General features: G+C 39.8%; 1 protein-coding gene across 1 annotated transcript in view; it reads right to left on the bottom strand.

Annotated features, from left to right (window-relative positions):
- Positions 1-1,840: 1,840 nt before the first annotated feature.
- RXFP2 (relaxin family peptide receptor 2) overlaps positions 1,841-26,133 on the bottom strand; it is a 65,796-nt gene continuing 41,503 nt past the window's right edge. The window contains exons 10-18 of the mRNA XM_017537930.2: positions 23,392-23,463; positions 22,392-22,463; positions 18,772-18,843; positions 18,585-18,656; positions 15,573-15,644; positions 12,715-12,944; positions 11,319-11,729; positions 7,321-7,539; positions 1,841-2,566 (exon numbers count right to left, since the gene is read on the bottom strand). Coding sequence (XP_017393419.1) covers positions 2,307-2,566; positions 7,321-7,539; positions 11,319-11,729; positions 12,715-12,944; positions 15,573-15,644; positions 18,585-18,656; positions 18,772-18,843; positions 22,392-22,463; positions 23,392-23,463 — 1,480 coding nt within the window. The 3' untranslated portion in view covers positions 1,841-2,306. The remainder of the gene's footprint in view (positions 2,567-7,320; positions 7,540-11,318; positions 11,730-12,714; positions 12,945-15,572; positions 15,645-18,584; positions 18,657-18,771; positions 18,844-22,391; positions 22,464-23,391; positions 23,464-26,133) is intronic.

The following is a 26,133-nucleotide window of genomic DNA, read 5'->3' as shown; positions in this document are numbered from 1 at the left end:
GACTTTTTAGGATATTTTTTTCTTATCCTCTTCAAGACAAGGTATCGGTCATATACAGATGCACAGTTAGGGTGCGGAGCAGATGATTTAGCCACACACTCTCCCACTCAGAGATGGCACAGCCTGTGGCCTTTTAAATTCTGCAGTGACATTTAATTGATGCTTATATTGAAAAACATAGCCCTGCCTCAAAAATATGCTTATGTTGTCATGGAAAATGGTTCATGAACACAGGTGATATTTTCCTAACCACACAGAAATACCATGTTTAGGAAACAGGCTTGGCCTAGCACAAAAAAGTTCTCACTCAATTCAGATTAAAGACTATTATTTGGTAAAATAATACATATTTCTAATGGTTTTCTACTTGTAGAGCAGTACAGGATAAGATTATAAATCACAAAGGTATCAGATAGGAACTTCACGCTAGTTTTGCTGACCAATGTAGAGCTTCCATTTTTCCATGCAGCTGCCACCTTCCCCAGAGTATTTGGCTGTGTGCCTCTCCTCATGGCCACTCACTGCTCTATAGCAAAGTGCAGGCTTTCACAAACCACAGTTCCCAAAGACTTGGTTCATGGACCACGAATGATGCTTTACAAAAATGGGAAACACACGTTGGTGCTAAAATTACGATACCCTAGGCTCAGGATCGACTCCTTATTTATGCTCCTGGTGTTACAAAATGTATTAGGAAATAAATCATAAGATGATCAAGGACTGGCAAGGACATTTAATAAAATGTCAGGAAGCCTGGAAAACAAGTTGGGAAGCAATTTATTATACTGAAGAGATAAGATGGAAAAAAATTTGAGGCCATAAGGGAAAGGGCAGCATAGTCAATGGGTGTGAACATTATTTCTACAATCCTAATGAAAATATTTTATTACACATGAGAAATATCTTACTTGATCAAAATGAAGGAACTCACGTTATGGTTTTAGTCAATAGTGAGTAATAACAAGTAAATTTCTAAAATGGCTGGGACCCATAAACTCTGAATTTCTTTCTCTTCTGGATGCTACTGGATAAAGGGAATCCATTTAATAGGTAATCAGGTGTTGTGGTGGACTTAGCTGCTTACAGTTTATCTCATTAAGGAAGTTGAATGAAGTGAACAGTGAAGAAATTAAGTAACTGCCTCATGGTGTGGCAAAAGGGGAAGAGAAAGAAAAATGTAGAATGTGGCATGTGAACTGAAACACTGTTTCCTGGCTGTATTCATTATCAGGAGAAACATACTTAACGGTCAATAAACCCCATCCATGGTCTTTGTTAAGCTTAAAATAATATATGGACAAATGCAAAATATAATTTTATTTACCTGATTCTCATTTTCACATATAATTTTTTTTTTCAGTATAAAAAATGTCTTGGCTTTCACAAATATTTTTCATTTTCAAAAAGCAGCCTCAAACTTAGTTGCTTTTTTGTTAAAAACTATGAGAACAAAACAGTGTGAATATGCAAACAGTCCCAAATAAAACCACAATTCTTGAATCCCCTCTAACACTTCCTAGCTGCGTATTTAATGAAAGCAGAACTTGCCAGCCATAGGGATACTGCTCTAAAGAAATTATGCTTTAAGAATATTAAAAGTGTAGTTTTTGGCAGTGAAGTTATCCAATTTTGCTTTGTGCCCTAGGTAACCTTAAGAATTCATCTCTTTTGGCATTAAATACAATCTAAAAGGCGAATGGCATTAGGCTTCATCAGTATGGCTCTCTAATCATAGGTTAGGCATGGTAACCTTGTCTGAAGTTCTGTTTTCAAAGTGGTTATTCCACTGGCCTTCACAGAGTAGGACTTCTGGTAGATGAATATTTTGGAAATCCTTTGCTATTAGTCCAGCAGGATGCTGATGGTTTTATCTGATATTGAAAAAGCAAGGAAAGAGATGTTAGACTTCTGTTGTTATGGCCACACTGGAATAAGATGTTGTGAACATTTTATTTCATGGACAGTGCAATCCGATGTGAAAGACCACGTAGTGCCAACCTGTGGTCATTCGTTGGTGGGTTGTGTTGATTAGCTAGAGATCAGCTGCACCTCAGCCCACTATATACGAATTCATGTGTGCATTTCAGGCATGTAGGGTGAGGAGAGGAACTTTTGGTGCTGTCCTCAGCATGGTTGGTAGATAGTACAGCTGCCATTGGAATGCCGTGACAGGAGCCATTCTGCTGTGGTCTCTGTGCAGAAAGGCTTGCCATTGGTAAAGATGAAAAGCATTGCAGATGTTACCTTCCAAAAGCTGTACTCTGTTTTAGGTAGTCCACTGAAAGTCCAGTGATCCAAAATGATTGCTAGGAAACTGGTTTCATTATACTGTCTCCAAGTGTTGTTTTGTTCAAAACCCCAAGTTTCAGGGAAGAGGAGTCATCTATCCACACAATGGATGTAGATAAACTTTTTTTTTTTATTTTAAAAATTGATTTCCTCCGATGTCTGTGCAGCAGCTCTTTCAGCTTGTCCTTAAAAAAGCTGGTTGTGAGAGTATAGAGGATTGGATTCAAAGCACTGTTTACTGGAAGAAAAAAAATCACTATCCAGGAAGTCATTGTGTCTGGAAAAGGAAGCAACATGTGAAAAAAAGTTGAAGTTTTAAATAGTCATAAGATACACATAACACTTTGCAGTCAATGCTATTTATGGGAGGGATATATAGTACATTTTAAGTTTTCTCTCACCTGATGGAAAATCTCTTTGTTGGAAGAGCACAGAAGCTATGAATTCAAGATCTTATTATTTAACTTTTCTGAGTTTCAGTAAATAATGTGTAGATCATTGTGATATTAGGAGGAAATATGTGAAAACATTTTATAAACTACAAATTGCTATATAAGGCATTTTCCCCCTATTTTATTGCCTACTTTTATAGGAAAATCACAAAATAAAGGAATAATTTTTAGACAATAGAGGGGGGTTCAAGAAACTTCTGGTCCAGAAGCCAGATCTGACCTTGGTCTTAACTCCATTCTGTCCTCAAAGCTCATTGCCCTGCCCTGGTGTTCTGGTTATCCTGTTATCCTATGAAAAGCTTTGAAGAGCAAAGAGGAATGCATCCCCTAAACTTGATGAAATTATCTTGTGTGCAGCCTTACAAATGCTAATAGAATATTCAGGGAAAGAGGCCACAAGAAGTTCTTTGTGAGGTGAGATTTGGAATGATAGTGTCCTTCCTGAGAGCATCATTTGCTTGGTTAGCATGAAATGCATCTTCCCCTTTAAACGCAGGCTAATCCTGTGGCCAGAGACTTAGCTAGATGAGTGTGAGCGAATCACTTACGCTTCCTCAACTTCACCTGCTCTCTCTGTTAAAGGGGGTGGGGGATAACTTGCTCGCTGAATCCAGTGGGCTGGGCCAGAGTCAGCTCTGCCGATAAGCTTTTTTGGCACTAAGACCTGAGATCCTCAAACCTCATCACATGATGCTATTTCCTCTCACATCTTCAGAATTTCAAGGAACTCCCCACTCAGGTGGCTAGTAAGACCTATGATGCTTTCTCTCATCATCCTTTGTCTGTTCTCCTCCTTCTCAATCCCATAAATTGTTTATCCTTCAGATACTGTTACTTTGTTCTTCTCTTGACCCTGCCTTGTTCCTTACATCTTTCTGTTCTTCCTCTCTGTCTTCTTCCTTTTCCATTTCTTTTCTGACTGCTTATCTGACCTTTTTTCCTCTTTTCCTTTGATCTCTTTCCTCTCCTTTTTTATATTTGTCTTCCTCTCTTCCTATCCAATCTCCTCTTCCTTGTCCTTATTTTTTTAACTGAAAGGAATATAAAAGAAAAAAGTATGTTTTAGCCTGTCTTTAATTAAATGAAGCTTTATATTATTTGTGCCTAATTTAAAAAATTAGATGATCTGAATGGTCAGTGTTTGAAGAAAAACAAAGTAAGTGGCCTTTTTCTGTTGTGCTTGCAAAGGGAATTGCGATTATGAATCCCACCCCCACCTCATAGAAAAACAATGCCTGATCGCCCTTTCTTTCAACTAGGCAAGGGCAAATGGGCCATGTAAGTTCCATACATAAATTCTACTCTGAATGAGATCAGTTGTGTTCAGGGTGGTATGGCCATAGATGTAAGTTTCACTCTGAATGAGACTTCCTATAATATTAGCAGCAGCTGAGTTCTGAGATAGTTGGGCTAACTCTGGCCTGTCTTTTAGGTGACCCCAGGTACTATCGGTGACATGCTGTGACCAGTAAACCCTAGGCTTCTTAAGAGGGTGAGGACAGGGTGGGTTTAGGTCAGTGAAGGCAGCATTTCTTACAACACCATGGGAAGCTGGGTACGCAAGAAGAAGCTTTGTCAACTGTGATCATGACATTTTCCTGGTTCCACTGAGGTGTTCAAGACAAACCTCAGACTATTGAACTATAAATGTAAAGAAAGACTTGTGTGTGGCCTAATAATGTTTCCACAGGACAATGTTCCAGTGTTCTAGTTCCCTTCATGGGAATATTTACTAAGCTTATCACGATCTAAGGTGTCTTAGACTCACTGAGGATGAGGAGCTTTGCTGCCATCAGATGCCCTTGGTCACCAGAGGTCCCCTGGTTCTAAATCAGGGAGTGTTATGGGCCAAATTGTGGTTCCCACTTCAATTTACATGTTGAAGCCCTAGCCTGCAATACCTCAGAACGTGGCTGTATTGGGAGATATGACCTTTAAAGAGGTGACTAAGTTAAAATGAGGTCATTCGGGTGGGCCCTATTCCAACGGGACTGGTGTCTTCATAAGAGGAGATGTGGACACAGGAAAGGTGGCAGGGATGCACACACAGAGGAAAGGCCATGTGAGGACACAGCAGAGCGGACGCCTCCCGTGAGGCAATGAGAGAGGCTCAGGAGAAACCAAACCTGCCGACACTTTGATCTCAGACTTCTAGCCTCCAGAACAGGAGGTTCTTCATTCTAGCAGCCTTAGCAGCCTCATACAGAGAGAAAAGCCTCACAGAAGATTAAAAATGGGCAGGAATTTGAGAGACCATCTAGAGATAGTCTCAGTGAGGTGAGGTGAGGTGAGATGGTCTCCCTGAGACCCCTCAACCGGTCAGTGGCAGGGGCAGGGGAGGAACCCAGGACCCCTTGTCTCACTTGCTGCTGGATCCTTCTTCCACCACACCACCTGCATCACCTTGCAAGTGGGAAAGCATATCAAAAGGTGTGGAGACAGGGTCAGGCACAATGGCTTATGCTTGTAATCCCAGCACTTTGGGAGGCCAAGGGGGGCAGATCATTTGGGATCAGGAGTTTGAGACCAGCTTGGCCAGCATGGTGAAACCCTGTCTCTAATAAAAATACAAAGATTAACCAGGTGTTGTGGTGCACGTCTGTAATCCCAGCTACTCGGGAGGCTGAGGCACTACAATCGTTTGAACACGGGAGGCAGAGGTTGCAGTCAGCTGAGATCACACCACTGCACTCCAGCCTGGGCAACAGAGACTCCCACCATCTTTAAAAAAAAAAAAAAAAAAAAAAAGAACCCCACCACATCTTAAAAAAAAAAAAAAAAAAAGGCATCGAGACAGCAGTAAGGGGGTTGATGAGACTGATCCCTCATTCTATCACTCGTGGACCCACTCAGCTCCTTTAGTTAACTAAGTATTTACTCACAAACACTGTGTGAAAAATACTGTGGAAAATGTGCAGAGGAATAAGACATATCCCTCCTCCCCAAGCTTATAATTTGAAGGACACAATGGACACACTTGGAAATAGTGCTGCTATGAGGGAGTTCACATGAGGCTGATAAATGAGGCGTAAACAAACCATCATGGATGTTTAAGCAACTGGGTGACATGGAAGCAGGGTGAGGAGAGATCAGAAATGGCATCGCACTATAGAAGAGAGAGCATTTGGGTTGAGCCTTGGAGGATGGGAAGGAGTGTTTAGTAGGCTAGAATCTTAGAGGTTGCAAGTATAATCCAGGTTGGAGGAACAGCTTCAGCAAAAGCTGATGTTTTCTCAGAAAAGTGCAGAAAACAAAGCCCAGTCATTCCAGTGGGCCTGGATCATAGTGTTGGAGGGTGGGGTGGAAGGTAAGAAATATTATAATGCTCATCCCAGCACATGGACTTTATTCCATGAGCAGTGGACGACAATGGACACTTTTGTCCTGCTGAATTTGAAACGTTAGGATGTAAAATTGAGGTGTCCAGGTAGCAGTAATAGATTGGAGGCTGTTCATCAAGTGAACAACTGAGACCATTAACATTTAATTAACTCTGTTCTTCACGTGCCATTGGCTCTTCCCACGTGACCTCCCACAAAGCCTTCTTATGGCCTCTGCTCTCACCACCCAGCAAAGGCTTCCAAGTTTTCAGCCCTGATCTCCTTCCTAATTTCCACTTCCACATCCTACACGGCCTGAGGAACATCTGTGCCTTGTGGAGACAGAACTGATAGGTTAAGAGGATGGTGTGAATGTTGTGTGGCATTGTGCAGTGAGACATTTGACACAACCTCACAACTTTGTGCACAGGAGGGACACAGGTTGTTACAGCTGTTTATCATCTGTGCATTCATCACTCTTTCATAAGGGCTTTCAAAGTATCAGGAATCCTGCTTGACACTGGGGAGCCAAGATGTATGAGACACAATTACTGTCCTGGATCGACTCCCAAGTAGATCTATAATTGGCTGAAGCCATAGGTTGAAGATAATTCCAAACTATTTTACTAAGAGTTGGGTTAAAGCCCTGGGTGGTGCCTCCTAAATAGCTCAGATCTCTAGATCCCAGAAAGGGCTTCAGATGAAATTCCGGTAAGGAAAAAGTTGATTTTCTCTGGTTGAAGTAGGGGTGTGTGCAGGGAACTTGGCCTTTTGGAGGAGACACTTTCGAAATATCTTGTGCTCCGCAGAGCCCAGCCTGCCATTTCATGACTAGGACCATGTTCTAGGCAGATGTGTGTGCATCAGAATCACAGGGCAACTTTTACATAACATCCGTCTATAGGTCTTAGCCTCTAGAGACAAAACAGAGTCCCAGGTGGAACCTGGGTATATATATATATTGATTTTTTATGCATACTCCTAGTTAAGAACCAGTGTCTTGCTCAGGTAGAAGCAAGATACTCAGACTTAGTTTCTCTCTAGCTCCTGCTTTTTATTATTCCTGGTTGGATTGTACCACTACTCTGTTGCTATTTTAGAATACTAATTATAAAACATGGAGGGAAATAATAACTCTTTGTATTGAAACTGTAGGTTTTTATGGATAATTTATTATATGTCTTAGATTCCGGCCTTATCAAAAGAAGGATGTAAGAAGGCACGATGTATTATACTTGGGAATGATAGAAGAGACTGACCTGGTATTTCCACCCGGAATAGGGAAAGGATTTTAATTACAAATACGGGAATCCAGCAGATGGCATCAGAGAACACTATAAAAAAGAAACGATTTGCAACAGCCACGTCTCTTCCAATGTGATTCCTTACTTCTGCGGTCTGCAAGGCGGTTTTTTGAATGGAACAGAACATAGTAATATAGGAAAACACAATGATGAGAAAAGCCAGCAAGTTCACACCTGTTGGGAAAAGCACACTTTTACCTTCTCAGGCGTAAAAGTCAACAGTAAAATTACTGTGGTACAGGTTGAGTATCCCTTATCCAAAATATTTGAAACCAGAAATGTTTTGAATTTTAGATTTTGGAATATTTGTACATACGTAATGATATATCTTGGAAGTGGTTCCCAAATCTAAATGCAAAATTCACTTATGTTTCATATTCACCTTATACACATAGTCTGAAAGTATTTTTGTAAAATATTGTAAATCATTTTGTGCATGAAACAAAGTTCGCATCCATTGAGCCATCAGAAAGCAAAAGCTGCAGGTGTGAAATTTTCCATTTGTGGCATCATGTCAGTACTCAAAAAGTTTCATATTTTAGAGCATTTCAAATTTTGGATTTTCAAATTAAAAATTCTCAACCTGTACTTAGATGTTAAATACAGTGCCTCTTCCACGGGTACTTCCAAGAAGCATTCCTTTATATAAGCCCAGTGGTGTTCAGCTAAAACCCAGGTTCAAGGGAAGAAAAACAAAGCAATTGGGTTCACCAGATGAAAAAGAGATTTCAGATACATAAGCCCTTGTGAAGAATTCTATGCTTCCAAAATTCAGATCTAGGCATATCATGAAGTAAACTCTAACTCTTTCGAAGCATGAAAAGAATCTATTTTTGGTTTTAGCTCTCTGAAAATTCATACCTTAAGGGATTACTGCAATCATACTCACATCTCAAAAAATAAATACAACCCCATTTTCTTATCCTATAAACATGAATAAAATAACCTTGGAATTTATCATGAATATAATTGTCTGAGAAACATTATTCCTAATTTTTTTGGTCTTAAGAATAATACATAGAACAAAAGTGCATTTTCGTTTATTTTTCTTCACGTTTCTTATAGCAATTTAAACTTAAGGTTCAGAACCTTTTAAACTAATTTAGTAAAAAAAAAAAAAAAGTAAGAAAAAAGTTCAAAATTCAACTTTGTGAATCACTCTTTTGGCCCCAAATATATTCACAAGATCCCCACTTAAGGTCACTATTCCCTTTCATGCTGACTTCTTAGTCACTTGGCTTGGTTTATTCTTGCTGTCACTAAAATCTTGAGTGATCATCTCATTTCTCACAGTGAACATAAGAGTTGCATATATTTTTAAAGTTGTTAAAAAATATTAATCTGAACCTAGACTGTAAGATTGGTGAAGTCTAGGGAAAAAATACTTTAAAGTTATCTGTTATTTTTATCCAAAACATTTCTTATTCCATGAAATTGCAGTATAAAGCCATACGGTAAAATTTTATAAAACTGATTTGTCTTAGGCCTCTTTCCAAGAAATTTAGTTAAGTGTGAAATAAAATCACTTTGTTGGAAGATGCTCCCATGGTCCAAATTCTGATAACAGACTTACAAAAAGGATCAAAAGTTTATGTTCTAGGCTGGGAATGGTGGCTCACACCTGTAATCCCAGTACTTTTGGAAACCGAGGTGGGCAGATTGCTTGTGATCAAGAGTTCGAGATCAGCCTGGCCAAGATGGTGAAACCAGGTATATACTAAAAATACAAAAATTAGCTGGGCATGGTGGTGGGCACCTGTAATCCCAGCTACTCGAGAGACTGAGGCAAGAGAATCACTTGAACCTGGGAGGTGGAGGTTGCAGTGAGCCAAGATAGTGCCACTGTGCTCCAGCCTGGGAGACAGAGACTCTGTCAAAAAAAAAAAAAAAAAAAAGTGTATGCTCTAAATGCACGATATTAACATAAGAAAGATGTTAACAATGGGGAAAACCAGATGGAGCATATGTGGAAAATTCTACTATCTTTGTACCTTTTCTAAAATGAAAACTATTTTCAAATAGAAAATTAAAAATTGTGTATTCTTATATTCTTCAAACCGAAAAAAATTGTACTTTAGAGTTCTGGGACTCCTCCTCTCATATGCAAATTGATGATGATTGTATGTGTGTGTGTGTGTGTGTGTGACTATGTCTTTATCTATCTGGAATATATCCCAAATACTTAACCTTTTTGGATTGAGCTCCATGCCTGCATAGTGTGATTCACACCAAGTTTCCTCAGCCCTTCATCTCACTCTGTTCCCTGGCTTTGGGCCTAGGAATCCACTATGTCTTCCTGGAACACAGACCCCACCCCACGCTCCTCTGCTTTCACTTGGCTGATGCGTCCTCATCCTTTGGGCCTCGGTTTGAATTCATTTCTTTTGGGAAGCCTTCCCTGGTCCTCAGATCTGGGGCTCCTAGAACATGCTGTACTCTTCTGTCATGGCATTTATCAGCCTGTGTGTGATGTGAGGACATGTTGACTTGTCTGTTTCCTCCTCTCTGGTCTGTAAGGTTTTTAAGGCTGGATTTGTTGTATCTCCAGCACCTAATATACTATATAGTGCACAGCCTATAGTAAGTGCTGAATAAATGCTTATCGAGACAATGCATGTCATGGGTGTCTGTGTGTGTGTGTGTGTGTGTGTGTCTGTGTGTGTGTGTGTATTTCAGGGAGTCTCTGTTAAGTGCACCTATGCTAGGAGCAATGAGGAGATGAATGTTAAAGAAATACAAAGAATAGCCTACAATACTCTGGATCCTGGGAATGATATAGCTATGATAAAATAACTAACAAATAGGGTAGTGTGTGAGGGGTAGTACTAAAATGGTGCAAACGAAGCGTTTTGTTTTTCAGAGGAGGAAGAGAAGGAGTAGGTAGAGAAGAAGTGGACACAATGAGTTAGGGTCATTTCATGATGAGTTTTAAGTGACTTATTTAAACTTGACCTTGATAGTACTAGGGAGCCATTGAAGGTCTCTGAGTAGAAGTGTACACAGACCTTTTGATAGTCAGAGACTATAACTATGGTAGTGAACAGATAAACTGGAGGAAGGGGAATGCCTCACAGGTTAAAAGACCAGTAAGGGCTAAGGTAATAATTCAGGGTTGAGGTATTAAGGTTTCCAAATAAGGCAACAGCAGAGGGTAGAGACTGGAAGGAGCAGCAACAGAAGCAAATTTTGATGGAAAAGAAAGGACAGGAGAGCTTGTTGACTCCTTGGGTGAGAAGAAAAGATTAGAAGGGAGAGTCAAAAGAGTATTGGCCCCAAGAGAGGACATGGGACATGGGAATGGCCTTAATTTTAAGCCATTAAAATTAAGGGATACATATTAGAAAATAGAAAAAAAGTCTTTTTAACTTTAAAGGGCTAAACTTTTCATTCATTTGTAAGAGAACAGGGTCTTTTTTCCCAAATATTAGGAGGAATTGAGAAAACTGGAAAGGAAAGAGCTTTATTAAGCATCCTAACATTGCTGACTTAAGAGCTGTATTTAATAAAAGCAATAAACCTTCCTGGTATTTCCATTCAGATATCTCTCACTTGTCAATTTCCTGAATTTTATGATTATTTGTTTAACTCATAACTAGATTGTAAAAAAAAATGAGTTTAAATAATTTGGTAGGGTTACAGGATGAGGCACTAACCTGGAATTCTTCCAGCTCATAGTCATTCATGTAAACATGAAATCAAAGGATCTTATGGCTAATGAAAAAAATCATCCAGAGATCCTGGTAGTATGTCTTTGTGGCCCATGCTAAATTTTGTCTAATAAAAAGTTTAATAAAAATTTCAATAAATATAATAGTAAAAACTTTTTTTAAAAAAAGGACACAGTCTTGACTATATGACCTCACTTTCTGAAATAGACAAATCCACCTTTGCTGAAATTTAAAGTATTTCTAGCAAAATCATGTTTTTACAGGAAATGAAAAAATATAATTTACCTAGGAAAATTCCAAGGGAATACCCTTTGCTTCCAATATCTTCTGTTTGGTCATAATAAAGTGGGAAACATACTCCATTTTTCCCATAAAAGTTTCCAAAATAATCCTCATTCCAAAATGGAATTACAGCTATTAAAAATCCGGCCATCCAGATGCAAATGAGGATGACTGAGGTCTGCCGTTTTCCAGGCCGAATGTTACTGAAGGGGAAGACAATGACCAGGAACTTCTCCAAAGTCAAGTAGGTCAGTAGCAGGACAGAGACTTCAGTGGACAGCATGGCCAGGAACCCCATGAGGCGGCACTGCATGCTCTCCATCCACAGCAAGGCATACTTCTGATACTGCCCTCGGTATTTTATATCGAAAAAGCCAACAAAGAACAAGTAAACACCCATCAGGCAGTCAGCACCTGTGGAAGAATCCAAACAGCATATGTTGTCAGTTTCCAGTGTCTCTGTTTTAGTTGTCTAAGTCTATTTCCAGCATTTTATTTTTTTTATTAGATCTAGTTCCTTTCGCCTTATATTAAATGAACTAGTATAAACGTCTACCAGAGTATCAAGAAGTGAATGGACTTAAAAACCCGTAATATTTCTAGCTGGGTACAGTGGCTCATGCCTGTAATCCCAGCACTTTGGGAGGCTGAGGTGAGTGGATCACCTGAGGTCAGGAGTTCGAGATCAGCCTAATCAACATGGAGAAACCCCATCTCTACTAAACATACAAATTAGCCTGGCCTGGTGGCACATGCTTGTAATCCCAGCTACTTGGGAGGCTGAGGTGGGAGAATCACTTGAACCCAGGTGGTGGAGGCTGCGGTGAGACGAGATTGTGCCATTCCACTCTAGCCTGGGCAACAAGAGCAAAACTCCGTCTCAAAAAAAATCTGTAATATTTCTAAAGTACTACACTATGTTTTTATTTTATAGTTTAAAAAAATAGAAACAGGAATTTGCTGGAAATTGGAAGGGCTAGTTGTTAAACAGTTAACATGTATTATCTTTATAGTTAATAAAGGGAATCATTTTCTGGGCATAATGAACATAGATGTCATTGTAATTGAAGTTAAGCTTAATTTTATCACCCACAAAACTTTATAATCTATCACTTGACTCATTGGTTTCCTGTTACCCCATTCCCAAGACGTACTCCTGAGAGCAGACCACTGTAAGGTCATACAACCTAAAACAGAGCCACAAAGAGCTAGAACTTTTATACTTAGAAAAAAAAATATGCCCAGGACATATAATTCATAATAACTGCCATTTGTTGAAAGCCAATAAATACACACACACACACACACACACACACACACACATAGAGAGAGAGAGAGAGAGAGAGCGCACAGCTCACAGATGATATCCTAAATCTATTTATATTGGAAACATACTTACAACAAAGGATTTTGATGGACATAGCGTGAGTTGTATTTTCAGCTTTAATGAAAGATCTCATGCCAATGACAAAAAGATTTCCAAAGCAGGTAATGAAAGCTATAACCCAGACAAATATTCTGAGGATATCGTTAGCCAAGAGGTCCTCAAATGAAGAAATGCCGTCAGTCAAGGGCATGCATATTCGGACATGGGGAGCATAGGAGCAGTATCGAAAGTTTTTGAAATAACTAAAGTCAAAGGGAAAAAAAGTGTCACTTTGCAGCAATGATGCAGAAACTACAGTTGCAATCCTATCGGGGCTGCAACTGTATGCTAGGTATACAACTTCACTAGGTTCATTTATTTTTGTTTAGTAGTGTTTACATAATTAAAGAGTTCTTCATGAAATACTGGGCAATATGCTTTTAAAGATAAGGAACATAAAGGTCATAGGAATTCAGTGGCTTGGCTGGGGAGAGTTGGGGAGGATATGAAAATTTGAAATTTAAGGGGCTCTGTGTTCCCCAGTCACATTGGTTTATTGATTATTCTGTAAGATATTATGAAAAGTGGATTATCATTGTCAAAGTGATCTCTAGCAAACCTTCGGGGGCTTGGGTTTGGGATGGGAAAAGTCTGTTGTCGCTCACTGAGAACATTTCTGTCTTGCCCTGAGTTTCAAACACCGAGGTCTGTTCACTTTAACCAGCCTCCTCTTCTCTAACACTGGTAGGAAGGAAGGGCCTCTGAGACTAGGAAAATGCAGTTTCACTGGATCTGGCAAGAGAGGCAGCTGCCTTAAACACAGATTTCTTACCAGGGTTGGGAAGGATTTAATTTCTATGGGAAAATAAGTTTGTGTGTGGTCGGTGGAGATGGGATCTGGGCAGAAAGCATCTGGAAGTGCTGGAATTAATTGGTGAGGTCATTCGGCCATTGCCATTCCCCAAACTTGTGTGTTTAGAACTTTTTCTCATAAAACTTATTCTATTTTTATTCTTTTGCTGCTTTTTTAAGTTCACATTTCTACTCTTTGCTGTCAGTCAAATTCATTTTTTGTTATCTCTCACTTCAGCTTCTAGACCAAGGCTGCCTGCCATCAACACTGGCTGCCTGCACCACCTTGCCTCTTGCCCTGCAGTGCTTACTCCACCCAGACACACACCATCAGACAAGCCATGCACATGCCCTGCTCAGAGCCTCACTTTTGCTTATACCCCTTCCTGGAAAATTCTTCCCCTGGATACTGCCAGGGCTGCTTTCTCCCTCCATTCAGGTCTGCTCAAATGTCACCTCACTTCACCTTCCATCCACCCCACCTCAATGGTAATCCTTAGTCCTCCTTCTATCCCTTACCTTGCTCTATTTAAATTTGTATACTTACTCACTATTTATTTGTTTGCCCCTTTACTCTCTGGTTCCCAAAGCTAAATGGAAGCTCTCAGGCACAGACATCCTCTCTTTTGTTCATCATTGTGTCCCTGGTGTCTAAAGCAGTGCCTGGCACATGTAGGTACTCAACAAATACTTCTTGGATCAGCGAGTGGATGAGGAATAATTTAGCTCTGGATATGTCCGAAAGAGAAACAGGGCAATTCTTGCCTTCAAGCAGCTTACATTTCAGCTTCCTAATATCTATCATCCAATTAAAGGAATCTGACCTATAATGAACTCTCTTTTCTTCTCCCTCCCTGGAGTCCCAGGCACACACTTGGCTTGACTTCTTGGTTCTTTTAGAATTCTATTATGTTGGCTATCTTCAGATAGAAACATCTAGCATCTCTCAGTGGTTCAGGCCCCCTTGTGCTATGACCACACTACTTGTGGTCAAGTGAAAGGGATGGGGGTGACGAGGTGGGGGTGTTTTAATAAACAAAGGACAAGGAATATGAAAGAAAGTAAGTAGGTTACTTAGCAGAGAAGTAACTAAGCTAATGTGTTTTCTGTTAATTGCTGAGCCCTTCTTGACCTTGGCCTGAGGTCTACATTTAATATAGCAGCTCCTCCATCAAGTTCTACATAGGCTGAGCTTCTCTATTCTAAGAAGACCTCACATTCTGCCTACAACAAGGAAATGTTATCCTCATTAAATATCTAATGGTGCCACAGAAAAAAATGAACAAAACCATGTGGAAATGCTTCCAACGACACTTGTCTTTGAGTAATCACACCTACTGCACAGACATAAACAAAATGTTCTCCCAAAAGGGCACCTTCGCAGCAACCATTCCATCTGCTTGCTGCACCCGACTTGTAATCTTACATGAAATCCTCCCTATTTTTGTGGATAACAACGGTTAATTTTTGAAATTATGAACACATAGATTACACAGTTGATAAAGAAATAATTATGTTATAAACACACATATTAACACAACTTACACAGTGCACTTTAGCCAAATATACTAAAGTGACTTATCAAAAACTACTATAAAGATTAATTACCTCCATTTTGTAGTGCACTTAGTAACAGTAACAACACCTGGAATTTATATGGCACCTTTCTTCCTAAGGGCTCAAATCTTAGAGCAGCCGACTGCTCATTCATGTGAGGTGAATTAATGTTTCCAGGTCGCCTTAGTACCATTTAGCCAGTGACTTCATCTTGTGTAATATGTGGCATTCTGGTACCCTGATCTCTTATTGGGCCTCAATTGGATAAACAGCGTGTTTCCAGAGAGAAGGGTCATTCGTGTCGGCACATCATAATATTGAACTCTATTTGAACAGGGACCAAAGGTGACAAAATTAAAAAGTTCTCAATAAAATGACTTTTGTTGCATAAAAACACATTGCAGTGATATATCAGACAGTTTACATGAGAGCATTTGAAACATTTTACCATGCTTCCTCCTCCATTTTCTATACATACATACATGTGCGAAAGATTCTTCATGGGTTGAAACATTCGTGTGTTTATATTTGGAATCTCTATCCTTTCCAGGTCTCTGGAAAATACGCACAATAGGTTTAATGGTGTTGAGATGAAACATTTTAAAAATTGCATTCTTCATCATATCTGAAATACAGTGCTTCAAGATCTTATGTTACCAATGCACATTAGGATGAAAGCTTTAAAATACATTGTCTTAGAAAATGGCTATTTCAGCAAAGACCTGGAACCAACCCAAATGCCCATCAATAATAGACTGGACAAGGAAAATGTGGCACATATACACCATGGAATACTATGCAGCCATAAAAAACCATGAATTTGTGTTCTTTGCAGGGGCATGGATGAATCTGGAAACCATCATTCTCAGCACACTGACACAAGAACCACATGTTTTCACTCATAGGCAGCTGTTGAACAATGAGAGCACATGGGCACAGGAACATCACACACTGGGGTCTGTTGGGGGTGGGGAGGTTTGGAGGGATAACACTGGGAGAAATGCTGGATGTAGGTGGCGGGATGGAGACAGCAAACCACCATGGCATGTGTGTACCTATGCAACAATCCTGCATGTTCTGCACATGTACCCCAGAACTTAAAGTACAATAATAAAAAAAAAAGATATGAAACATTTTGCAATCTTAAAAAAAAAACCTGCTGTTTCTATTTATGCTTCCTGAAGTTTGGCACTGATTGTATCACTTCACATGCAGAATTACATTCTAATAGGATATATTCATTCATTTCTTTGATTTAAGAATGGCAGTGGTGATTTGTGTGTGATTATGAAATTGGCTCTGTAGTTTGATTTTATTAATATAAGTAATGCCACGGGAATGAGAGGGTTCATTTAGGAGATGATATTCCCAACGTGAGAGCATCACTGAAGTGAGTTTTGTGAGACTCTGGATTTTAAAATATGGTCAGTTCTTTCTGGCCTATGTGTCTTTAGGACGGAAAACCACAGAGGTAGCAAGAGGAACTCCAATTCAGGAGTTTTCTAAGATACCAGTGGTGTGCCTTAGAATTCCTTTAATTAAATTTAAATTATATTTAATTAAATTCCTTTTAATTCCTTCAGGCCCCATAAAATGTCCTTAAAGGGATTCAAGGATCACTCCCATTTTAGTTTACCTCAATGCTTTCTTCTATAAATGTGGACACTTTGAAGATGTCTTTATGATGGTATGAATTAAAAACTGCCATGTTCTCAGGAAGCAGAGGGAGGGAGGACAATCTAAAAAGACAGCGGCCTTTTCCTTTTAATGTTTATTTGAGCTATGTCTGATTCTCACTGGTTTCTTTTTGACTAATCAGAATAAGGATTTCCCAACATGGTTCTGAGTTTTTCTTTGCTCAAGGAAACATTGCTTTTTGGAAGTCAGAAATGAAATCTGGAAGAGCTGTTATACTACTGAGTAATTGCATAGTCCCTCTAGCCGGAAACAGCACTTTCTAAAAGTTTCATTTTCCTTTTTTTTTTTTCTCTCTGGCTCTCTCCTTGACTTATACAGATTTAGCTTTATGAGGATTCTGTGATTATTTGATTAATAACCTATAGCATCCTGAAGTGCAGAAGCCACTGTATCCCAAGTGCTAAGACAGTGCTTTGTGTCAGTTGGTGACTGAGACATATTTGTGAAATAAATGGGTAAATTAATCTTAGGAAAAAAAAAAGAAAGAAAGATCACCAGGCATGGTGGCTGATTCCTGTAATCCTAGCACTTTGGGAGGCTGAGGTGGATGGATTGCCTGGGCTCAGGAGTTTGAGACCAGCCTGGGCAACGTGGTGAAGCCCTGCCGCTACTAAAACATAGAAAAAAAGCCTGGTATGGCGCATGTGCCTGTAGTCCCAGCTACTTGGGAGGCTGAGGCAGGAGAATCGCTTCAACCTGGTAGGTGGAGGTTGCAGTGAGCTGAGATCGCAGCATTGCACTCCAGCCCGGGTGACAGAGCGAGACTCCATCTCAAAAAAGAAAAATAAAGAAAGACCCTAAAAAAAAAAAGTAGAAATGAATAAAGAAAAGTATGTGATAAATAGTTGCTGCTTTGACTTTCAGGAAGGCATTATGCAGTGACTTGGTCTTTTGGCTTTCAGAAATGCAGTATGTGGTGAGTAAGGGAAGAATCATGCTGTCCGTATCCTGAGATCTGTCCTTACATTAAAAAAATAAATATATATGTTTAATATTCTGGCTTCTTGAGAATAGGGACCAGGTCTTTTCGTCAGTGGATGCTTACTAATATCTGGTGAGAGAGAAATCTAAACCTTGCATTAATTTCCAATAGAAAATTAGCAAGAATAAAAGATGATTTTAAGAATTGGTCTTCGGAATTAAAGGAAGAAACACGTTAGGCTGCAGCCAGGCAATGTAGTATGCTCTCTGTGTGAAAAGAGACAATCTTTAGCCAGCAATTGTCATCCCTTGGAAAGAAATCATGACGTTCAAGGGAAAAGTGGCAGAGTTCTTGACACCATTGAAACTTAATGTGGTTGAAATTCAAAAACACTGTACACTAATTTTCTGAATGCGTATATTTGTGGGATAGTTTTTAAAAACGTATTTAAAAGTAAAACAATACACTGTAGACTAATATCAAGTAGATCCTTGTAGGAAAGGGCAAAGGGGAAAGGAGGCAAGACAAAAATAATTTGTTTTAACTAAACTTTTAGAACCAAAACTATTGCAAATTTAATTCTTTGTGAAAACTGTAGGATGAGATTTTGCCATTTGAACCTAGTTTTCAAGAAGGACATTCTTGAAAACTTCTACAAGTACAGAAATGACCTTCATACATGGTAAATACGTAAATGGTAAAAATGGTAAACAGTGAGGCTTATTTGTCATTCAGTATGTACTTGACAGCATCAGTGATATTCACAAACGTCTGAAATGCATGCTCTTGTGTGTAAAATACCCATTTAAATATAAATGTGTCTCTAAGTACATCCACTAAAATTAGAATCAACATAATGTAATATTTCACTTACAGAGACTGAAGTTGTTTAAGACTTTCAAACTGGTTCTTGTGAAGATACATAAGAGGATTGGATGACAGGTTCCTTTTTTTTTTTTTTAACCATTAAAAGGGAGAGGAAAAGAAGTATGAAGGTGTTATTATTTTGGAAGCTCAAAATGTTGCCCTTTAAATCTGATATGGTGAGAAGTAGAACTTACAGTTTTTGTAGAAGCTTCAAGTCTTTAAAGAGGTGAGGCGATAGCTCCATTATCATATTGCTAGACAGATCCCTGTTGACGACAATGAAAACCCAAAGCAATTACTTTGGAAGTAAGTGACAGAGTTATTACTCCTCACAATTATCATCATCCCATTTGATGTAACAGAAAATATGAATCCACTTTAACCAACCTGATAACTTGTTGCACAACAGGGCCATATAAGTCAGCCAAATGGATAGGCTTTCCATCACTTACAGACATATAACATTTTGCTCATCCAGTTCCTGTCTGGAATTTCCTCTTACCCTCTCTCTAACACATTCACAACCTGGCTTTCATGTCTACTTTGATTAATTTCCCCCTGCTCTAGGTACTCTTTGTACACTTCCACTCTTCATGCTTCTATGATCGCTACTTGCTTCATATACCTGGTCTTTTGTTTATCCAGCTAAACTTTTCAAGGTCAAGTCTTGCATCTTTGATGTATTTTGCATTCCAACTAAGACAATATTGTTCACTCAGTATCTGCCCAGACAATCTTGAATAAGTTCACACACTTTTAATATGTTTTTTTTTTGTTTTTGTTTTTGTTTTGAGACGGAGCCTTGTTCTGTTGCCCAGGCTGAAGTGTAGTAGTGCGATCTCAGCTCACTGCAACCTCCGCCTCTCAGGTTCAAGCAATTCTCCTGCCTCAGCCTCCCTGGTAGCTGGGACTACAGGTGTGTGCCACCATGCCCAGATAACTTTTTGTATTTTTGGTAGAGACGGGGTTTCACCATGCTGGCCAGGCTGGTCTTATCCTGACCTCATGATCTGCCCACCTCAGCCTCCCAAAGTGCTGGGCTTACAGGCATGAGCCACCACGCCCAGCAATATGTTCTTATAAAGGACTATTTTTGCAGAAGAAATTGTGAGTTTAGAATTAAATATAATAGAACTGTCCAATCCGGACAGAATTCTGTGAAAATTACTATAAAATTTGGAAAAGAGACCTGTAAAAATCAGAAGAAGTGAATCTTTAAGAGTCCAGAGTATTTTTCTGAGCCGGAGAAGGTGTTAAAGATAAAACAGGTATATAGTTGCCTAACTTAGAGTCAAACAAAAATGATCTCTTTTGACACTCTGGAACTGCTGATGGATATGTGGGAGTTACAAACAACGAAGATATAGCTCTTTCTGTAAAGAAGCTTACATTTAGAGTAACAACTAGATAGAAACAAGGAAAGAATCAAATTGGTGCTATTATAGAAGTGCAGAGAAAACATAGAGGAAAGAGTCATCAATCTTGGTCTGGGACTTTAGGAAGTCTTAGAAGAAAGGTTGATGATTTTAGGTGGGGTAAAGGAAGAACAGCTTCTCAGGTCATTGTGAAGCATGAGCTGAACCACAGATGCTGAGAATTTAGTGACCCTGTTAGGAATCAGGAAGTGATCCAACATGGGTGGAGGATGGAAGATGCAAGGAGAGGTAGAGGACATCAACCTGGAGAGTGCGTGGAGACAAGATGGGAAGATCATGCATGCTCTTCAAGGCAGTAGTTTTCATAGCACAGACCAGGCATCCAATCCCCAAGGATGCTTATAAAAAGGGCACATTCCTGGAACCCAGAACTATCACATCAGACTTTCTGCGTGGGAACCTGGTAACATGCATTCAAGCCAACATCCCATGTGAATTCTTTGGCACATTAACATTTGAGAACTGTGTCAAAGACTTTGCTAAACACCAGGCAACAAGGAGTGAGGACATTAAGTAGGGCAGTGGCATCATTTGCTCCAGGCTGTGGAATGATTATCCTGTCAGAAGCATAAAAGACAGGCAGCAAGGCCTGGAAGTTGGGGGAGGAAGACGAGGCAGGAACTTCCACATGGACCAGGTGAGAGCGGATGAGGGCTTAAGAGGGACAGTAGCAGGGCTCAGGGTCTGGTTGAACATGTGTAGAGGGAAATGGAACAGTCTTCAAGCCTGGCTGCCAGGAAGGAGGCACTGAGCTGGTTAAGTCCAGCTGAAGAAGCTGGCCATCGGATTAGGGTCTCTTGTTAGTTTTGTTTCAAATGGATTGCTTTTGAGGTGCTGTTGTGACACCACAGCCTGAGGTCCTGCTGACTGAGATATCTCTCACCTGGTGGTGGTCCAGGTGGGAGGAGCACACCTGGATCACAGCCCAGAAGGGAAACTGCAGGTGCATACAGGCCAGAGAGAGCCTGACAATACAGCAATATGTTGATGATCTCATATACCTAGAAAATGTCTTTGAAAGGGTTACCCAGAAAAATAAAGCACATTCGTTTGGAGGAAAGGACTTTGGGGGCCTCATGTACTTGTGCTTATTCCTCCCTCATTGGGTTTGTTGTCATGAAGGGACAGTAAAATCATTTAACATTTGTAAACTCAAGCATATGAATGCCTTGTTCAAGTTAAGCCTACCCGCTTCTGAATTTCTTTTAGCTTTCTGAGGCTAAATGAATTGCAATGGATCACTACAGATCTTAATAGCAGGCTGCATCTCTTAAGTAGGCTCTTATTTTTGGTGTGCCTCTGCCTATAGGTAGGATGAGAAGAGGGTTAAGAAAACTTTTACCCCTCTGTTTGTTCTGGGCTGTTCCTCCCCTCCACCATGCAACTCAAGTCCACAGTCACCCTGCAGAGCCTGAGCAGGAACATCCTGAAAGGAAGTCTCCTCTGAGTGAGCTGCCTTTAAGTTTTTGCTGTAAAATGATCATACTTTCAGTTCTAATGTAGTACTTTGCGCATACCAGACACTTCATAAATATGTATGGATTTGATTTATGATGGCCATTAATTAGATTGAATTACCTTAATTATTCATGAGTTATTTTTTTGATTACTCTTATTGAGTTATTTTCTGTAGTCCTTTCTGGATTTCAAAATAAGGTGTAAAGAACAGGGGAGAGGTTAGTTCAGAAATTAATTTCCATTTTAAGGCCTTGATCAGAGAGATGAGTTTCCTATCCTAATCACTGCTATGTGTAATGTAACAGACTAAGTTTTAACTTCCATTGATATGTAATTATGTGGGGAGCAATGAATTAAAAGCAAGAGAAATTATTTAAAAGGTTTAGATATATAAAGCAAATATTTGAGGAGAAAAAATTCATATGAGTTCCCTGAATATTTTTCAGTGAGCCCAACCCTCATTCTAGACACTGGGATTTGCTATATGTCATAATTTCTCAAGAAATAGCAAGCATCTTTGTTCGTTTGTTCAGTTATAATGAATTAATATTATTTCAATTAGTCAGTTATTCATTATCAAACATTTATTGAGAATTAACTGTACTCCGGCCAGTAGAAATAAATGATCCCTGTGTTTAAGAAGCCATGGAAAACTCATTTACTCCCAAACACACATAAATAAGAAATCAGCCAAAGGAAACAAGTAGGGAAACTAGTGTAGGCTAAATCCATATTAAGCCCACTGTCAGATTTGAATGTGCTTTGGATTTCAGGACAATGTTGGTTTTCTTAATTGATTTTTAATATCCAATAGTCTACAGGATTTGATTGCTACTAGTGGCAAAGCAGTCTCACTAGTCACTTAAATTTGTAATCTCGGAAGAAGCAATCATATTTTCCTAGTAGACGATGCTACTTACAGTTCTCCTAAATTTTTTAATGAAGAAAATGTCTTCTCTGGAACAAAATCAATTTGATTTCTAGGCAGAAACCTGTAAGACATGGCGAGAATCAGCATGTGGGTTTGCGTCTGCTGTAGTAATCAGTTCTCATTGGGAGAGACCACTGATCCAGGCGGAATATTATAAGCCTCCTTTGAAGTCTTCAAGGGAGGTGTCTTTTGGAGTGGAACCTAAGGAAGAACTTTCTCACCGAGGACACCCCCATGTTCTCTTCAGGAAGCGCTTTCATGAGCAATTTGCGGTCCTGAGAGTGGCTTAGAAAGCTGCACTTTGTTTAGATCTAATTATTTTAGAAAATGTCTCTTTTAATTTTCATTTTCCATTCTTTTTTCCAGTCACCCATCCAATCAACAAACATTACTAAGTACTTACTAAATGTGGAAAACTATCATTAAAACAAAACCAAAACACTCATGTTTCGAAGCTTTCCAGCATGAAAGCACTGATTGACCAAACCATCTGCCTTCCCGCCCCTATGAAAAACATAAGCGGTGATCAGAATCACGAGTCAGAATCTTTGGCCAATCGGAATACATTAGATGTTTTTCCTTTTAAAATGAAATTATGATTTTTTTTTTCTTTAGGGAGAAAAACATCAAGTGGTAAGAGTCATTAGCTAATCATTGTACAGCTAATCATGGTACCACTTCCACATACATGATTTCTTTTCCTTGGTGACCATGGGGTTAGGAAACTGGAACTTTCAGGTCCCAGTTCATCTGAGAAGGTGCACAGAAATAAGGAAGGCACATGGTGTCCCTAAAGGGTGGGCACCTTAACTTGAGACTCAGCCCCAACATCCAAATCAATAAGTCAATGCGTGCATTTTCTAGCACTGCGGTGTCAGACCAAGGCTGTAAACAAAATGCTATTTTAAAAAGTCTTTGTCGATGTTTTTCTTTTAACTTCCAAATATGTAGAGTTTCCCCTCATTTCGTGAAGTCCGTTGTATACTTACAGCACTGTGAGCGAATCGCACGACAGAAACGTAGAATTCGTGAGATGCTTTATTTGATTGCCTTCCAAATCCCTGAAAGTCATGGAGAAAAGATATTTTTAATATTTTTTTTTGGTACAAATCGTGTGCTTACAGATACTTTTTGTTAAAATAGTTCTCAAGTTTACTTTTACTTTATTCCAGTTGTTACTGTGCTTTCCCCTAATTATTTCAGGGTTAGTATAACTAACATTATGCTTCCTTCCCCCTTCCAACTAAGGTTAATAAAACTGAGAGAAAGGGCAGCCTAACATTTAGTGGGTGTCTTTCTGTGCTGAACACTATGCTATTAATTATAATATTGCCCAACCCATCATAAACTACCACTGATTGGGCTTTTATTGTGTTAGGCCTGTTCTATGTGCATAACACAGCACTCCTGCCAAATTGCTGTTATTACCCCCCCATTTAACGTAAGAGAAATCCAAGGCTCTTGGTGATTCACTTTCCTTCTGCCCACACAGCTAGCAAGTGGTAGAACTGATCCAGCCCAGATCTGTCAGAATCTGAAGGCTAGATACTTAACTACCATGTCTGTGGCGTCATTGGTCATTATAACCTCACATTTCCCTCCAACATCAGGTAGATGTTTTTGTCTCTAGTTTGCTGAAGGAGAATCTCAGGCCAAAGTTATCCTGTACATTCTGAATGGCAGAGTCAAGATGTGAACCCCGATCTGTGTGATGCCAAAGTGCAGGCTCTTTCTATGAGGCCTCAAGGACACTAATGCCAAGTGCACCGCTGCTCAGAATGGCGGGGACGCAGCCTCAGCGCTGTCTGGAACGTGCTAGAAATGCAGATTCTCGCCCAAGACCAACTGAATCAGAAACTCTAGCACTGAAGTCCAGCCATCTGTGTCTCAGCAAGTCTGCCTGTTGTTTACGATGCCCGCTGATGTCTCAGAAGCACTGGTGGGGAGATTTCATTATGCCAGGTGATTCTGCAGGTCAGTGGCATCCCACACACTTGGGCAGCATCCTCTGGAACACTCTGATATTCCCACTTTGAACAATGTGGGGGACTAAGAAACAGACAAGTTCTCTGCCAAGTCTCCTGATTTCTCTTCATAGTCAGCTTCTTACAGTCCTCCCCAAATATGGCAATAGCTATCTCTCTGCTTCTGAACTTTTCTCATAGTTACATTAAAATCGCCAATCTCTTTGTCTTTTAAAGAAAATCCTATTTTAAAATCATCTTGGAGATTTGTGTAGGAACTTGAGATGTATGTTTTTCACACAATATACTGTGATTAAAAATAACAAACACCATACTCTCCTAAAAATCCAAATATTGTGAAGTAGAATGGAAAAAATGTTTTTCATGTTCTCAGAAGTAGGACACTTTGGGGTTGTGGGAGCAACTGTCCAACTCGATAGCAAGTCAGGGAGGAGGAGAAGCCTCCCCAGGGCAAGTTTTCTCCTATCTGGCCTTTCTTCCTGTCTGGCCTCTCAGCTTCCTGCCCTCTGTGTTGAAAGGCTGTCAATTGCAATCAGGCTGTCTTGCTACCCATGCATTTTTCTTGGGTGTCTTATTTTTTTCTCAAGTATTTGTGGGAGCCCGTTGTGAAAATGAGTGTCTCAGGAACCCTCAACTCTGAGGCTGGTTCCTCACCTCCTGCTGACTGATGCCCCTTTTGGGGAGGGAGAGCAGGCTGAGCCCCTAATATTTTTCTGCTACTTTTACTCTTTCCTGTGTGTTTCCCATTGTGCGGATGCACTCGTTTAGGTTCTAAGCATTTTCTTGTCACCTATTCTCATTCTCATGGTGTTCAGATTGTTATTTCCGTTTTTAATAGTGGCACACTTACACGAGACCTCTGTTGTTTTAGAAGCCTTTTAGCAACATATATTTAAATACATACATAAAAATCAAAGTCAGAAAGTAAACACAACATCACCTCACAGGGTCATAACGGAGATTTTGAGGTTAGTCCAGTGAGGATCAAAAGCTCAAGTACTAACGCTTTTATCATCTTATGGGCTTGAGTTGCACGATTAGACTGGGAAGAGTTCCAGCAGTGGTACCATCATTTTCTTGGAACAGGAAAGCAATGGATGTGACAATCCTGGTTGTTGCAGAAGACTGTGAAGGTATATGTGGCAGGGAGTGGTGGGTAGTGGTGGTGAAGCTACTGTGTAAATTAAATAAGTATTTTAAACGGGTATTGGTTAAAAGCTAACAAGGTGTGGAAATGGTTTAGTACAGCCATCCTAGCAAAGGCTTTTTGAGCACCTACGATGTGCTGGTCATTGTCCTAATGCAGGGGTAGGAAATCATGTGATAGCTTTCTGCCTTCCCGGAACTTATGGAACGGTACAGAAGACATAAGCACTGAGGTGGGTGGATCACCTGAGGTCAGGTGTTCAAGACCAGCCTGGACAACATGGTGAAACCTCGTCTCTGCTAAAAATACAGAAATTAGCTAGGCCTGGTGGCACATGTCTGTAAACCCAGATACTTGGGAGGCTAAGGCAGGAGAATCGCTTGAACCTGGGAGACAGAGCTTGCAGCGAGCCAAGATCGTACCACTACACTCCAGCCTGGGCAACAGAGTGAGACTTGGTCTCAAAAAAAAAAAAAAAAAAAAAAAAAAAAAAAAAAAAAAAAAAAAAAACAAACCACATAAGCAAGTAACCCAATGATTATATGATGATAGTGCTCTGAGATAGGTATGAGGTATAGAAAAGGGACAGTGTGGTGGAG

The sequence above is a fragment of the Cebus imitator genome, unplaced genomic scaffold (assembly GCF_001604975.1).
Source record: "Cebus imitator isolate Cc_AM_T3 unplaced genomic scaffold, Cebus_imitator-1.0 Scaffold108, whole genome shotgun sequence".
Classification (NCBI taxonomy): domain Eukaryota; kingdom Metazoa; phylum Chordata; class Mammalia; order Primates; family Cebidae; genus Cebus; species Cebus imitator.
The sequence above is the reverse complement of the archived record's forward strand: the minus strand, read 5'-3'. Positions and strand labels throughout refer to the sequence as shown.